Source organism: Corapipo altera, unplaced genomic scaffold, assembly GCF_003945725.1.
Source record: "Corapipo altera isolate COAL_440 unplaced genomic scaffold, ASM394572v1 0, whole genome shotgun sequence".
Classification (NCBI taxonomy): Eukaryota; Metazoa; Chordata; class Aves; order Passeriformes; family Pipridae; genus Corapipo; species Corapipo altera.
In genome coordinates this window covers 42,243,449-42,258,783 of record NW_020884872.1, presented here as the reverse complement: position 1 = coordinate 42,258,783, position 15,335 = coordinate 42,243,449, and the positions used below count along the sequence as shown (strand labels likewise).

The 15,335-nt window shown below is 39.1% G+C and overlaps 1 protein-coding gene across 1 annotated transcript in view; it reads left to right on the top strand.

Annotated features, from left to right (window-relative positions):
* Positions 1 to 8,585: 8,585 nt before the first annotated feature.
* The window catches only part of GPC6 (glypican 6), a 539,625-nt gene continuing 532,875 nt past the window's right edge, over positions 8,586 to 15,335 (top strand). Inside the window, exons 1-2 of the mRNA XM_027645576.1 lie at positions 8,586 to 8,590; positions 14,477 to 14,635. Coding sequence (XP_027501377.1) covers positions 14,527 to 14,635 — 109 coding nt within the window. The 5' untranslated portion in view covers positions 8,586 to 8,590; positions 14,477 to 14,526. The remainder of the gene's footprint in view (positions 8,591 to 14,476; positions 14,636 to 15,335) is intronic.

Sequence of the window (15,335 nt, the reverse complement as noted above, 5' to 3'; positions counted from 1 at the left end):
GAGCACCCTAAAGTGCTGTAGTACATTTACTGCTGCTGCTGTTTAGCCCAGCATTGAACTATATAGTTCATAGTTTATAGAAATAAAAAAAAACCTCAAAATATTACTCTTTACTAAATATGCATGATTCATATTGGGATTATGTGTATGTTGATCTCTCTCTTATTTTACAGTTTCATTCTTGCTGCTTGCAGGTGTTTCTATAGATAATCGTAGTCATTCCTTATTATGGGTGATACTCTCAGGCACATAATGTGACTCTTGGGGATGGTCCTGTGCAGGGCCAGGAGTTGGACTTGAAGATCCTTTTGGGTCCCTTCCAACTCAGCTTATCCTGTGATTCTGTAAATGATTATCACTGCTGCTCAGACAGCACTTCTACTTTGGGACAGTGCGAGCAGCACACTACACGGACCAGCTTGACAGTGAGGGCCACAGGACTTTGTTCAAGAGCAGTCTCATAGGAGGAGAAGGGAGGGAGGTCAGTAAAGCAAGGAAAATTCCACCTTTTTAACCCAAGGCATGCAGGGAATAAGAAATCCTTAGATTTAGTCCTTCAGAGATAATAATAAAGCCTGGAAGCATTATAGCTACATTTGCAATGTCAACTTGCACATTGTTATGAATTTTACGGTTGTTTTTTGCAGTTTTTGGGATAAGATGGGCAAAGTCCCTTGAGGTTTGAACAGACATGCCCAGAGATTTCTTTACGTTTCCACGTGTCATTATTGTGATACCTTATTGTGGCTCCATCCATGTACCAGAGGTCAGGGAATACCTTATTTTGCGTAGTTTCTGAGAGAGAGAACCAAGACAGAAATGTATTGAAGGTGATCTGAATTTAGACAGATGCCTTAGGGTCTTCCTCATACTAAAGGCAATAAACACAACTTTGAACTAGCCTTTGCCAGCATTCTTCCTAGCTCCATCTGCTGTAGATCTGCAAAGACTTTTCTCCACGAGACAAGTATTCTCTTTGGATAGTATCTGTCCATATTATGTGAGTCAAAGTGCACAGAGTAAATAGTGCTAAAGGGTGCCTTGTATTCTTTATAGGAAATAGCACATTCAACCATAATGATGAAGAATTATCAAGTTTCTTCAAGGAAAATACAGTACCTATCAGACCCAGTAGATGATGTTCTTTCAGTAAATAAATTAAAAAAAAAAAACACCTTGGTTGTTGTTTCAGGTGTGGTTTTTTTTTTTTAAATCTGTCTGGTAAGATAACCAGAGGCCACTGCTGTAAGCTGCCAGTCAAAAGCTGTGATTTACTGGAGAGATGTGCCAAAAAAGGTATATTAAGACAGTAACGGTAATTCTGTAAAGGACCAATAGAACCAGTTAGCTTATTACTGTTTTCTTCTATATTTAAATACTTAGATTAAGTCTATGAAAGTGCACAGGAGCCTTTTAATTTACACAGTTAAAAATGCACGGTCAGAAATATGGTTACATAAGAGAAGACTTCAGACGTAGATAGGGATTTCCTTTCAAGTTGATCTTTAATCATAAAGGTCAAACCTTTGACATTAAAACACTTAAAGGGCAAGAAACATTCCATTATTGATTTTTGAGACCCTGACCCTTGCCAAGTATCACAACCCACAGAGGGCATTGACAAAAGTACAATAATAGAAAGATCTAAAAAAAAAAAGTTCAGTCTCTTTTTGTGTCTAAATTCAGTTTAAAAAAACCAAACCAAAACAAAACAAAACAAAAATACCCACATGAACAAAAAACAAAAAAAGACCATTCTGTAGGGCTAATAATAGATTAGATCTCGAACAGTATTTGGAATAGTGGCTAAGCTACTATCCTCTAAAAAGCTTTCTTTTTCCTTTTGGTAGTGATTACTGTGGTTGGATGATATTATGGAAGCATAGTTTCTGTTAATTAGAGTGAGCTAAAAGTTTTTTCAAAGTAAACAGAGTTCTATGGGAAAATATTGATCAAAAAAAAATCATGATTTTGTAAGCAGATTTTTCTGTTACACTGCAGGACTGCCTGCATTCCTGAGCTTGCGGCATCAGCAGTGCAGGACATGCCTGCCCTGTATCCTCCTTCAAGCAAGGAGACCACTTAAATTCAAGGACAATGTCATGCATACTCTGCCATGATCTCTGAAGTACCCTTCTCTAATTCATTGTTAGAATCATAGAATCATTTAGGTTGGACAAGACTCATAAGAGAGACCAACTGTTAACCAAACACTGCCAAGACCACCACTAAACCATGTCCCTGAGTTCCACATCTGCACATCTTTTAAATATCTCCAGGGATGGCGACTCCAGCATTTCCCTGGGCAGCCCGTTCCAGGGCTTGACAATGCTTTTTGTAAATAAATTTTTCCAATCTAAACCTACCTTGGCGCAACTTGAGGCCATTTCCTCTTGTCCTATTACATGTAACCTGAGAGAAGACACTGACCCCCACCTCATTAGAACCTCCTTTCAGGTAGTCATAAAGAGTAATAAGGTCTTCCCTCCTCCAGGCTGGACCACCCCAGCTCACTCAACCATTCCTCATAGGACTCTCCAGACTCTTCGCCAGCTCACTGCCCTTCTTTGGTCATGCTCCAGCACCTTCATGTCTTTCTTGGAGTGCAGGGCCCAGAACTGGACACAGGATTCAAGGTGTGGCCTCACCAGGGCCAAGAACAGGGGAACTGTCACAGCCCTGGTCCTGCTGGCCACACTGTTTTTGATACAAGCCAGGATGCCACTGGCCACCTGAACACACTGCTGGCTCGTGTTCAGTGACTGTTGACCAGCACCCTCAGGTCCTTTTCCACTGGGTGTCTTTCCAGCCACTCTTCCACGTGCCTATAGCACTGAGTGGGGTTGTTGTGACCCAAGTTCAGGACCCAACACTTTGCCTTGTTGAACCTCATACTATTGGCCTTGGCCTATCAATCCAGTCTGTCCAGGTCCCCCTCTAGAGCAGAGGGATCGTACAGTCGAGCAAAGCAACAAACCTTCTTGTCAGAATCTTTTATGAAAAGGGGATAAGAAATGACCTCAAGCCAGACCCAAAAATGGTAGGTCCCACCCTGTCTCTTTCTGACCCATTCAACTGCTTTGCTCACAGGTTCATTTCATGAAAGGGGATTTTCCCTGTGAAACGTGGGGGCAAGCTCCTCTGACCACATGTGTCAGTTGCTGGCTCCTTTTTTTCTGGGGATATAGGTATAGCCTTTCAATGCACATGGAAGGGTACAGAAACCTGAGAACTTGACCTGAACCAGAAGCTAAGAGGATTTCTGCCTCCTGTAATAGAAAATGTGGAAATCTCAGTGATTTTCAAAACTGGCAAGCTCTGGGAAAGCACTGGGACTCAGTAACAGAAAAGAAACCATGTAGTCCATCCTCAGGAACCCTTCAGAACTTTCCACCTTCTGCTGAAGAGTGACAGCACTGTTGCCTAAACCACCTTCAGTCCAAACACCACCTTCAGTCCAAACACCCCCAGGCAACTTTAGGCACACACACCAGCTGCCTCCCTCTTCAGAGAACGCTCCTGTGTCCGGCCTGCCTGAAAAATAAGAGGACCTGGACACCCCAGCCCAGGCACTAGGAGATCTGACAGCTGGTTATTGAAAGCAGTAATGAACAAAGGATTTCAAGAATGTCAGTCCTCATTGCTGAACTCTGAGACTCCTAAGGAAATATAAGTTATTGAAAATGTTTCAGAATTTTCTGCATATCTGTCAAGTTTGCTGATGCATGGTTTTAATAATATATCTATTCTCATGATATAGTTGACAATATCCACAGAGAAACTTTAGTGTCATAGTGATAATTAGAAGCCTCTTAATTCAGAATATTTTTATTCATAATTTAAAGCATGGGTATTTTCAGTTTCCTGAAGTTATATCTGTCACATAAGTGAATCAAAACAATCTAAAAATAGTCAGTTGATAGAAAAAAAAATTTCACATGAGAGAACTTTCCACTGGCACATTTTTAGTAGATATCTGTACCTGTACTACTTCCTCCTATGTCAACTGTCACTGAAGGAGAGTCATTTCAGCAGTGTTAATTTTCATAAGAGTGGGCAGAAAAAGATCTGAGTTCCTTAATTGCATAAGATTTCGTATGGGAATTCATAGAACGTTCTCTTGTACACCTTTAGGAAAGACCTAAATACTTACTTCTGTAGTTCTGAGATGTCTTAAGGAGATGCCACTCACCCACCTACTGTGGTATCTTCTTCTACTTGGCCAATCAGGAAGAGCAGCTGGGGAAGTTTTTCCCCTAACTACTGGGATTCAATTCTCCCTGAGTCACCGCAGGGCATGCCCAAACCCAGAACATACACAAGAGTACAAAGCAATCTTTTTTTGCTTGCTACACGTGATAGATAATTAGGACTAATGAGTTATGCAGCTAAGCAATAGATCGATTACCATCAGTGGTAAGACACCCAATAATCCTCAGGTGCAATCATCATTTAGGTTGAAAATGAGCTGATTGTCCTTGTTGCTTCATTGCCACTTTCCAGTTTGTCACTTTTTTTTCCCCGTGGGGTTTCACACTTTCCCATGTCAGTAGTTTTCCTCTTGAATCCTTTAACTCCCACAATTCTGTCTGTGCTTTGGTTCCACTACTTTATTTGGCTTTAACATCAACTTTCTCACACTGTAACAGTGATTAGATCTGTGGAACCAAGCCAAGGACACATAAACTTTCACCAAATTTGGCTCACAGACCACGGAACTCCTGCGTGGTAGTAAGAGAATTTTTTTTTTTTTTTTGCATATTTTGGCCTCTCATATTAAGTGACTTCACTGTGCATTACACTTGTTGACATATTTTTAGCATGCCTCTGTGGGAGAAAAAAAAAAAGTTTTTTTCCCCCTCCTATAAAGCCAAAGATACATAAACTTGGAGAAAGTGCTTTGCCTTGTGACTTGTGTCACAGTAAGGTTAATACTTAGGAGCTGGTAGAGGCATTTTGCTTTTCACAGTAGTTGGTTCCAAACAGAAATGAAAGGACAAATGCCAGCATTTCTGGCCCTGAAATTTAATGGATAGACCTTGAGTCAGTACAGTAACAGGACTCTCAGATCTTTATAAATTGTAGCCTCTCTTTTTGTACTCTCTTTTTCCTTAAGGAACTAAGAAAGAGATTAGGCTGAAAAATATCTCAATAAAGACCTTATGGCAGAAGCACCAAAATCTTACTACTGACATACGTACTACAACCTATGACTTAAGACCAACTTGACATTTATCATTTATCTTTGTGAACTGTTTCTATGACTGGCATTGCAGGAAACCATGTCATTATCAATCAGAAGACAGGAACGTAGATTAATCTGGTAGAATGAAAAGGTCTCTTTGGGCTAAGTGAAGCTGTATGAATAAGAGAAGAGCATTGTGATTAATGACTCTTAAACAGTTGTTGTTAGAAACATGGATTTTATGCATGATAATACAGTGATTAGCAAGGGATCTGCACAGCTTTAAAATACACTTGAAAGTGCAATCAAATGGCATGACTGTAGCTCATGCTGCTTTAACTTTTACTGTATGCAAATTAGTAATGGTGTAACTATCTTAAGGACTTCTTTTGGCAGAACAGCATATCCAGTTGGTCCAGGGCAACTAAGTCCAGCACTCTTTCCTACCGCAGCAGTATTTTTGTAGGTGTCTGAACTAAGTGGTATAAATCTGTCTCTGTGTCATGTACTACAGTCACATGTTTGGATTTCAGTTTCATGTGAGGAATGTTGATTAAAATCTTTATAAATGCATGAATGTGTACCATCTCATCTTGTTATCACAATAATAAAATTATTCTGAGAGTGGATGAAATATAAAACCTGCCTTGCATTGTGTTTTACTGTCATGGTAAAGTGATGTGCTGCTTGTATTCTACTTCTCACTATAATGTTATGTAAGATATTTCTGCTATTATAGTAGAGGATGTAATAAACAGCAAAACTCAGTTGAGGGGGAGGGGAAGTTGGCTGCCATTCCCAGGTGGAAACATGCCTTGAAATCAGAAAATTGCAGCTGTGTAGTCGGTGAGATGATGAAACTGTACAGTGCTGAATCATAGCCTTACCATTTGCTTTCCAGAAGGCACTGAGCACAAAGCCAGTAATACACTCCCCAAGAGGTAACTAAAGATTCTTCTCACAAACTGTGCTATCAAAAAACAATTTGTCTGACTGTGTATGCTCGGAAAATAAAATGATCCTGAGTGTTCAAGTAGTGGTAGTGCTTCTAGTAGTTTAGTTAGGAATACTCTAGAGACTTCAATTCTTTCTTTAGCATCTATATAGTCTTAGCCTGAACAGATTTGCCTTGGCTTCAGCTTTGATAACTTATTGCTGAGATCTTCCCAAGGACAAGAGGGTCACGGCTTCTTGCAAATAAATGTTCCCTGTGGGACCTGTAATGAAGAGACTGTTAACTAATTATCAGTCCGTTTGGAAGGCATTAATTTTTTAATTGACCTCAAAGAATTCAAGCAACAAAAGGAATCTGAGCAAATGTGATTTGGGTCCAAGGCAAACAAATGAGTCAACTTCATGGGGTAGTTGCACAGGTTCATTGGGGTACACTGGACATAAAAATTTTTCAAGTTCAATATTCACAGAATCAAAGAATATGCTGAGTTGGAAGGGACCCACAAGAATCATTGAGTCCAACTCTTAGCCCTGCACAGAACCACCCCCAAGAGTCACACCATGTACCTGAGAGTATCATCCAAACACTTCTTGAATTCTGTCTGGTTTGGTGCTCTGACCACTTCCCTGGGGAACCTGTTCCAGTGCCCAACCACCCTCTAGGTGAAGAACCTTTTTCTAATATCCAACCTAAACCTCCCCTGATGTGACTTCAGGTCATTCTCTCAGGTTCTGTCACTGGTCACCAAAGTGAAGAGATCAGTGACTGCCCCTCCCCCTCCTCTCACGAGGAAGTTGTAGACTGCAATGAGGTCTCCCCTCAGTCTCCTCTTCTCCAGGCTGAACAGACCAAGTGACCTCAGCCGCTCCTCATACGGCTTCCTCTCAATGCCCTTCACCATCTTCATTGCCCTTCTTTGGACATTGTCTTAATGTCTTTCTTATATTGCAGTGCCCAAAACTGCACACAATATTCAAGGTGAGGCCCCATCACTGCAGAGCAGAGCGGGATAATCCGCTCCCTCAAACGGCTGCCAATGCTTTGCCTGATGCCCCCCAAGACATGGTTGGCCCTCCTGGCTGCTAGGGCACTGCTCACTCAGATTCAACTTGCCATTGACCAGGATCCCCAAGTCCCCTTCCGTGTCACTGCTTTCCAGCATCTCATTCCCCAGTCTGTACAAACATCCAGGGTTGCCCCATCCCAGGTGCAGAATCCTACACTTTCCCTTGTTGAACTTCATATGTTTGGTGATTGCCCAGTCCTCTCATTTGTCAAGATCTCTCTGGAGGGCCTCGCTGCCTTCAAGGTAGTCAAGAGCTCCTCCCAGTTGTGTGTCATCTACAAACTTGCTTAGTATCCCTTCCAGTCCTGCATCCAAGTCATTTATAAAGATATTGGAGAGCACAGGGCCTAAGATGGAGCTCTGTGGAACTCCACTAGTGACAGGTCACCAGTCTGTGTGATGTTCCCTCATTCACTATTACCCTCTGTGCTCAACCTGTGAACCAATTGCTCATCCACTCCATGATGTGTTTAGCCAGCTGTGGGCTGGATATTTTGTCCAGAAGGATGATGTGAGAGACAGTATCAAAAGCTTCACTGAAATCCAAAAAAATTACCTCAGGTGGCTTCGCTTGATCATCTAGGTGGGTTACTTTGTCATAAAAGGAAATCAGGTTGGATAAGCAAGACTTTGAAGCTGTGCTGGCTGTGCCCAATGGCTATGTTGTCTTGCAGGTGTTTTTCAATACTTCCCAGAATAATCTTCTCTATAACTTCACTAGGCACTGAAGTGAGACTGACAGGCCTTTAGTTTCTGGGGTCCTCCTTCTTGCCCTTCTTCAGAATTGGAACAATGTTCACCAGCTCCCAGTCAGTTGGGACCTCTCTGGATTCGCAAGACCACTCAAAAATCATCTCTTTTGATTAAAATTAGAAGAGTTGTGTCCAATGGCACAATCTGTGTGTTACAGACAGCTTTCCCTCCCTTCCTTCAGATTTCATTTTCTGTGCAAATGTTGCTCTTGTCATCACTTGTAAGGCCAATATTACAATGGAATTAATTTAAAATGTAATCTGTTTCCTTTTAGTTTGAGTGGGAAAGTTCAATCTGTGACTTGAATGTCAGGTGCAATTTTACAGATGCTGCTTGCAGGGCTGTTGTACCCCACAGAGAAGATAATTACAAAGTCAGAAGGAGCCTTAGGACTTTTTGGTTAGGGAACAGGTTTTTGTCCAACAAAATGATATTTTAATTTTCACTATTTGAATGTTGGCTGAAATTCTATAACTCATGTGTGTAGTTTATTTTAAACTGCTAAATAAGCTAATGCAGACAACATGATAGTGCTTCTTGTGTTTGGGTTTTTTTCAAGTTAAAGATGATTGTTAGTCAGATTCTTCTACAGCACTGTTTTCTCTTTGCACATGAGTGACACGACAGAAAGGTATAAGTGTATTGGAGAAGAATGGCTTTCTATAATAGAAAATTAATAGTGATCATTAAGAGTTCTCCAATGCTCCTGATTTCACCAGTAGATAACTTAAGTTGAAAACTTGAAAAAGCAGGTATTTATCACCGATACTGAAAAAGATCCAAATCCCAAAACTCTGGGCAAGGGTTAAAGCAGAATGACATTTTTCTTTTAATGTTATTTGTCATGTTTTTAAAACAATTTAAATTAATAATTTAAAAAAACATAGAAAATTAGGTAGAAAATGCTGATTCAGAAACAGAACTCCAGTGATTCCAGTCCTTTGTAATTCAGAGGTAGGAAGCTCTGAAGTACCTAATCACAGAACCATAGAATAGCGCACTTTGGAAGGAACCCTGACAGATTATGTGGTCTCAGTCCCTGTGGGAAAGGGAATTTAGATGGGATTAACTAACACTGTCCAATTGCATCTTGAAAACCTCCAGCAATGGGGCCTCCACCATGTCCCTGGGGAGGTTGTTTCAGTGGCTGATTGTTCTCAGTTTAAAAAATTTCTTTCTTATGCCAAGATGAAACTTCTCTTGGTGCAACTTGTACCTTTTACCCCTTTTCTTCTCCATGTGGCTCCTTGTGAAGAGAGACCCTCTATCCTCTTTGTACCTACTCTTTAAGTACTGGAATACTGTGATTAGGTACCTCCTGAGCCTTCTCTTGCTCTAGGGAGAAATACCTACCTCTTTCAGTCTTTCCTCACACAGCAGGTTCTCCAGTTCTTTGATCATCTTCATGACTCTCCTTTGGGCCCTTTCAAGTCTGTCTACATCTTCCTTGAATTGTGGGGACCAGGACAGTGCTTCAGTACTCAGCGTGACAAACACTGAGTATAATGGGATGACCATGTCTCTGTCTCTGCCAGTAATGCTGCTGGGGATGCAACCGAGTATGGGATTTGCCTTTAATGCTGCTGCAGTGCACTGCTGACTCATGTTGGCTTGTTGTCCACCAGGAGACCACATTCTTTTCATCAAGGCATCTCCCCTTGCTACAGATTGTAGCCTGTACTGGCTCTTTGGCTACTCCATCCCAGGTGCAGGACTTGGAACTTTGTTAAATTTCATACTGTTAGTAAATTGCACTGCTTTCTCCACAGCTGATTGAATATGGGCAGGTCTGAAGCAGGTATTTCTAATTTCAAAGAACACAGCTAATGACAAAGCCAAATCACATTAATCTAATCTGCATGATGAAGAATGCAGAGATATCTTTTCTTCCTTTAGACTCTGTTGATGAATACAAGGTGATGAATTTTGAAAACACACCGTGAATTTACCCCTTTGTTTTATCAACATTTATTCACTCCTGTATTTATGAATCAGTGTGGTGACTGTATGTTTCTCTTCCCTCCAGCCATACAGTTAGTCCTGCCATTCTGTGAAGAGACCAGTATCAGGTTTTTAAATTTATGATTAGGATAGAAACTATAAAATATTGACTGCTTGAGAAAGAATTGTTTCCAATACTGTTAACTTGCAACATGACCCATAAAAAACTCTACCTGATGTTAAATGTTTTATGGATCATACTTCCAGTTCTAATAGTGTAAACAATGCTTGCATCAGATGTTCAGAAAATCTGTTGGTGAAATTGTTAAGGGTAATGTTATATTCCTTAGAGTTTATTGATCCTTCAGATTGTATCCAGTGCAAGTAGATACAATGGTCAAATCAGTTTCAGCATTTTGACACACAGTAAAAGCATTTATTCAGGTTGAGAGCTGTAAGTTGCAATTTTTTTAAAGACTTGTGAGGTTTGTAGCATGTTTTAAGGACACTAAACTGCAATACATCTGAATATAAAACAAGTGCTTTATAAATTGCTTTATCACACTTCAAAGCTGCATGCTAGAAGGATTGCCAAATTCAACTGCAAAACTTGCCAATTTGGATCATGTGAAGGCAGGTGTGAGATTACAGCTGTAATAAAACTGAAATTGAATACTGGTAGCTGTATTTGTAGTAGACAATTCATTTGATTTATATAACATAAGCCACATGAGGAGATATTTGTATGTCAGCATCTTCAGCTGGAAACAGTGGTTAGAAGAGTTGTGGTAGGTCGCTAGGAATACTGAGTTCATACTTGTTCAGTCTGGCAAAATGCTGGTGCAGTGAAACTACATTCTATCAAACGTCTTTGGGGACACACCATTTGCAACAAGGAAAAACTACTCAGTTATGTCCAATGCCACTTGTCCCATAAAAAGTGTTGCTAAAATTAGCATGAGAACCTAGACCATATGGAGTTTCCCAGGGCAAGAATTGGTACATTAGTTATGAGCACATTTTCAGCCTGCAAAATACTTGAGGTGTGTAAATACACAAATTAGTGATTAAACTCCTTCTATGGTAATAGAACAATGTATTATAAAATGCAAACGGTAAATGATCCAATTCAAGAAATCAGAGGAAGCACAATCAAATATAGCCTGCAGAGCTATTTCCAATCCAAACAGTCTGTTAGGACACAGATTTGCATAAAAGAAGAAAAAAAAAATCCAAAATAAAGCACTCACCCCTTAATTAAAAAAACAAACTAACAAAGAAACCAACAACCTCCCCCCCCGCCAACTCCCTACTTCTGTTTTCAGAAAATTGTTTCCATTTTTTTTTTTTTTTTTACAAGGAGTGAACTAATGATCTGGTGATTCTAACATGATTTGGAGGTTTGGTAAGAATGAGTAAAAAATGGAAATCATGCTTTTAAAAAGCAAATAAGATTAGGCATACAGAAATTACTTTGTCAGAAAGTTTCCATTTGCCATTCCTTGGAAAGCACATGAGCTTTTGTCTAAGTTGTGAACCTATGGAGACTACAGCCAGTCATGCTTGGTATAAACATGCCAGGGCTTATGAGACAAAATTTCTAAAATCTTCATCTTTGCAAAGTATACTGAACCTCTTGGCATGAAGCAATGGAAGATAATTTTGCTTTTTCTTTTGCTTTATCTGTAATCTGACCTGAATCTCTAGTTCAGGAAAGAGAAGAAGGCAAAAATCTTGAAGCAGAATATTAGGAGTAGCACAGTATTTCCATTATTATTTCATTCTACAAAAATGCAGGGAGTGAGTATATGGTTGGGGAGAGGAGAAGAACTAGAATTGTGGTTTAAAAAAAAATTCATTAAAGTTCAGCAAAGTTTTTGTGATGATGGTGGGTGGCTAGCTTAGATGATTTAGGAAGACATTGTTGGGAGAAAAAGGCAATGAGGTAATGTAGAAGATGTGAGCATTTCTGATAAATGTGAGTTTCAGATTTAGGCATTCAAGAACCTCATGAATGAATGAATAAACAGTAAATTAAAAAGAAGAAACTTAATGAAAATACACGTATAAAAAAGAAGTGCAGTAGGAATCTGAATGAGTTTGTAGCAGCCAAAGTGAGAAGTAATTTTTGTAGTAAAGCAAAAGTAAGACTGCAAATAAATAAGTAAAAGAAAAATTAATATTGCTGCAAAAATAACTGTTTAATAGGATTTAATTTGTCATAGTATTCAGCACAACATAGTGTCTTAAAAAATTTAGACTCATAACTGTTACTTACTAAGCACAGTGCCTTGATGATTACCGTTAGTTCAGTTTATAGTCTGGCAGTCATGAAAAAACAAACAGAGCCAGAGAGAAAAGAATAAGAACTTGACATGAGCAGAGGAAAGAAAACTGAGCTTTATAAAATTCCTTGGTTGCAATGGCACTAGAGGACATAATCATAATAACCATAATGAAAGCATAAACTACGACTGTGGCTGGAACTGGGATAGTAGGTGTTTAAAATAAACAAAAACCCCTGGATTTATCAAGGAAGGGGGTTGCACACATTATGGATGGGTTTTTGTTTTCTTTTTAATTTAATCAAGCATGCAGTACTGCTTCTAATGACACAGTATTTCAGCTTTACTTGTCTTTCTGACATCTAATAAAAACCTCACAACATTACTGTTACTAAAATAACCTTTGTTGTTTCTTATTATGGTACCTCCTTTACCTGTTGAATAGTTTCAGTTTAATGTGACAGATGTAGAGGGTAAGGCAAACATTAGTTTGCCACTATCTTTTATGTTTGACAGCAGCTAGCTCACCAGGCCCTGTGTGTCTTGTTTTTTGCTTAGATGTGTGATTTTGAGGATGGAAAAAAATTATTTGATTGTGTTGGGAAGGTGTAATAGGCATGGGAAACAATCCTTACAATATTTTGATGGTGATGGGGCATCATTTTTTTCCAGGTTTATACAGTGATTTTTATCATTATGCTTTTGGACATAACTAAGTCTTGTAGCTAGTACTGCTGAACAGTAACTGATAATAATTAATGATCCTTCCTGAAGATGTGTAATGATCCTTCCTGAGCTTTTAAAAAATCTTGAGATTGCTAAAAGAAATCTCATGGCATTATAGTTCGTATATTATGATGAACTCTTGAAGAAAAAAAAACAAAATGGGGATGCATCAGGGTTGAGGAATGACTGAATTTCAAATTAAAAGTCTTCATTCAAGAACTGAAACATAAATTGGGATAAGCTGAGGGCAAACTCAGGACAATGTTTATTCTAAGCATATGCAAACCTCTTTGTGATGCTGCCTTCAAAATGATGCGGCAGCTAAATGTATTATACTCCTGGGAAGCATTAAACTTAGAGCCTGATTCTCCTCACTACATAATAAGAATGGTGAAAAGCAGCCTTAAAGTAGGTATAAATTGCATTTAAGTCTTCTTTATGGCTCAGCAGTGGTAGAAAGGAGTCTCCATATAAATGAGAATCAGGTCCCTAGTATTTATTTAACCCTCGGGCTTTGTATATCATTTTATTTGCACCTTTAAGAGATTTGCAGAGGGATTTTTAATCAGGATTCAGTGTACAGAAAGCTAAATGTTTTCATTGCCTTACAAGTTACTTTAATCATAGAGGTAGATCATTCTTTTTATTTCTCAAGAGGGAATGGTAGAAATTCCTGCCTTTGTACAAACTGAGCTAAATGTTTCTGACACCCTTAGTACAGTGTCAATTGGAAATTCACATTTCATGTAATAACAGACCATTTTAATTTCATGAGCTGAAGAATTGGTTTCCACTTGCAAATTGTACTGAAGAAAGCAATATTGTCAGAAGAACTGGCACAGTGCTTCAAGAGATAAATCTATTGAATTAAATAAGAGGCTTTCATTACCTTTTACATTACATTTCTGTATAACATAAGCATTAATTAAACTCTTCATTGCTTTCTCTTATTCAGCAGAGCATTTGCTCAGTCTGACAAGAAATACTGCCCAAGAAAACATGTGGCATCCAAAAACAGTCTTTAAAATACACTTAAGCAGAAGGGAAGGAAGGTGAGAAGGGGAGAATGTTTCCGTGCACTAGGGCAAGTGGGACCTGTCTACAGAAATGCATAATTTCTGTTTTTCAGGTTTTGACAGCAAATGCATGATTTCTGTTTTTCAAGTTTTGACAGTTCCAATGACTTGTAACAGGTCATCTCACTAGGTATTTCTCCAGGCATTTTGAATACAGACAGACAGCAAGCAACTGTTTTTCAAATCTTAAGTGTATTTCTGTAAATAAGGAAGGCTTCTTCAGAGTGAGAAAACACTTTGATGTGAGATAGTTGTACCTCTTAAAGTATCAAAACAACTCTGCAAAGTGTGTCTCCCCTCCCATGTGAGGAATACCCAACTATAGAAAAGTTGTTGATACAGATTCAAAGTGTTCTCTGTCAAGAAGTCAAGCCTTAAAGAGCTCTTTGGGTAATCCACCCAAACTGGAGAGCCATCATTTGTATTTGGTTCTGGCACATTTCTGTCTGTATTCAAATATTTCCAATTCCTTTTTTCTTGTGATTCCAGGGGAACATTTGAGAATCTGCCCTCAGGAATATACATGCTGCACCTCAGAAATGGAGGACAAGTTAAGCCAACAGAGCAAACTGGAGTTTGAAAACTTAGTGGAGGAGACAAGTCACTTCGTACGCACCACTTTTGTATCCCGGCACAAGAAGTTTGACGGTAGGCTGGATATAATTTACTTATTTCATGCTTATGGGATTTAAGAGTCAGGTATCCATAATAAATTCCAGTGTTCTTTTCTTTACCATTAGATATCACATTTGCAGTTTTCAGTTTGGCTAAGATAAGGGTTAACGTACAGCTGGTATGCTTATCAGCCTTGTGAGTATTGCCTTTAATTACAATGACATCAAGAATCAGACTATTAAGCGCCTGCAGGCTTGGCTAATGTTGAAAAAAGAGATTAGATATGCATAGAGACGTTTATAATTTTTGTCTCCTAGTTTCAAATGCAAAATTTAGGTTTGTAATCATGTTCACTGTTGCAAGATGAACTGTGGATCTCCCATGATTTTTGTTATTGCAGAGAACTATTTGTGTAGTTTGCCTTTTTATAGCCTTAAGGCTGTGGTTTTTTCCTGCATGATTTTCTTGTGAAGTACAGAGTCTCTAAAAGGGCTTCTGGCTTCCAAACACAAAGGCCTCAGTTGCGCTTGAGAGGGATTATCATACGAAGTACTTAAGCAGCATCAAACACATCTTTTCTACCTAGAAAGAACTGAAAAAAAAAGTTTGGGGGCTTTATTTGCTTGCAATCATCCTTTATAAGAGCTTTGTAAGATCAAGGTTATGGGGTCACAATTTTTTAAGTGCTTGTCTTTAATACTGAAGATTAATCAGTGTTTGTGGTTGTGTCCAT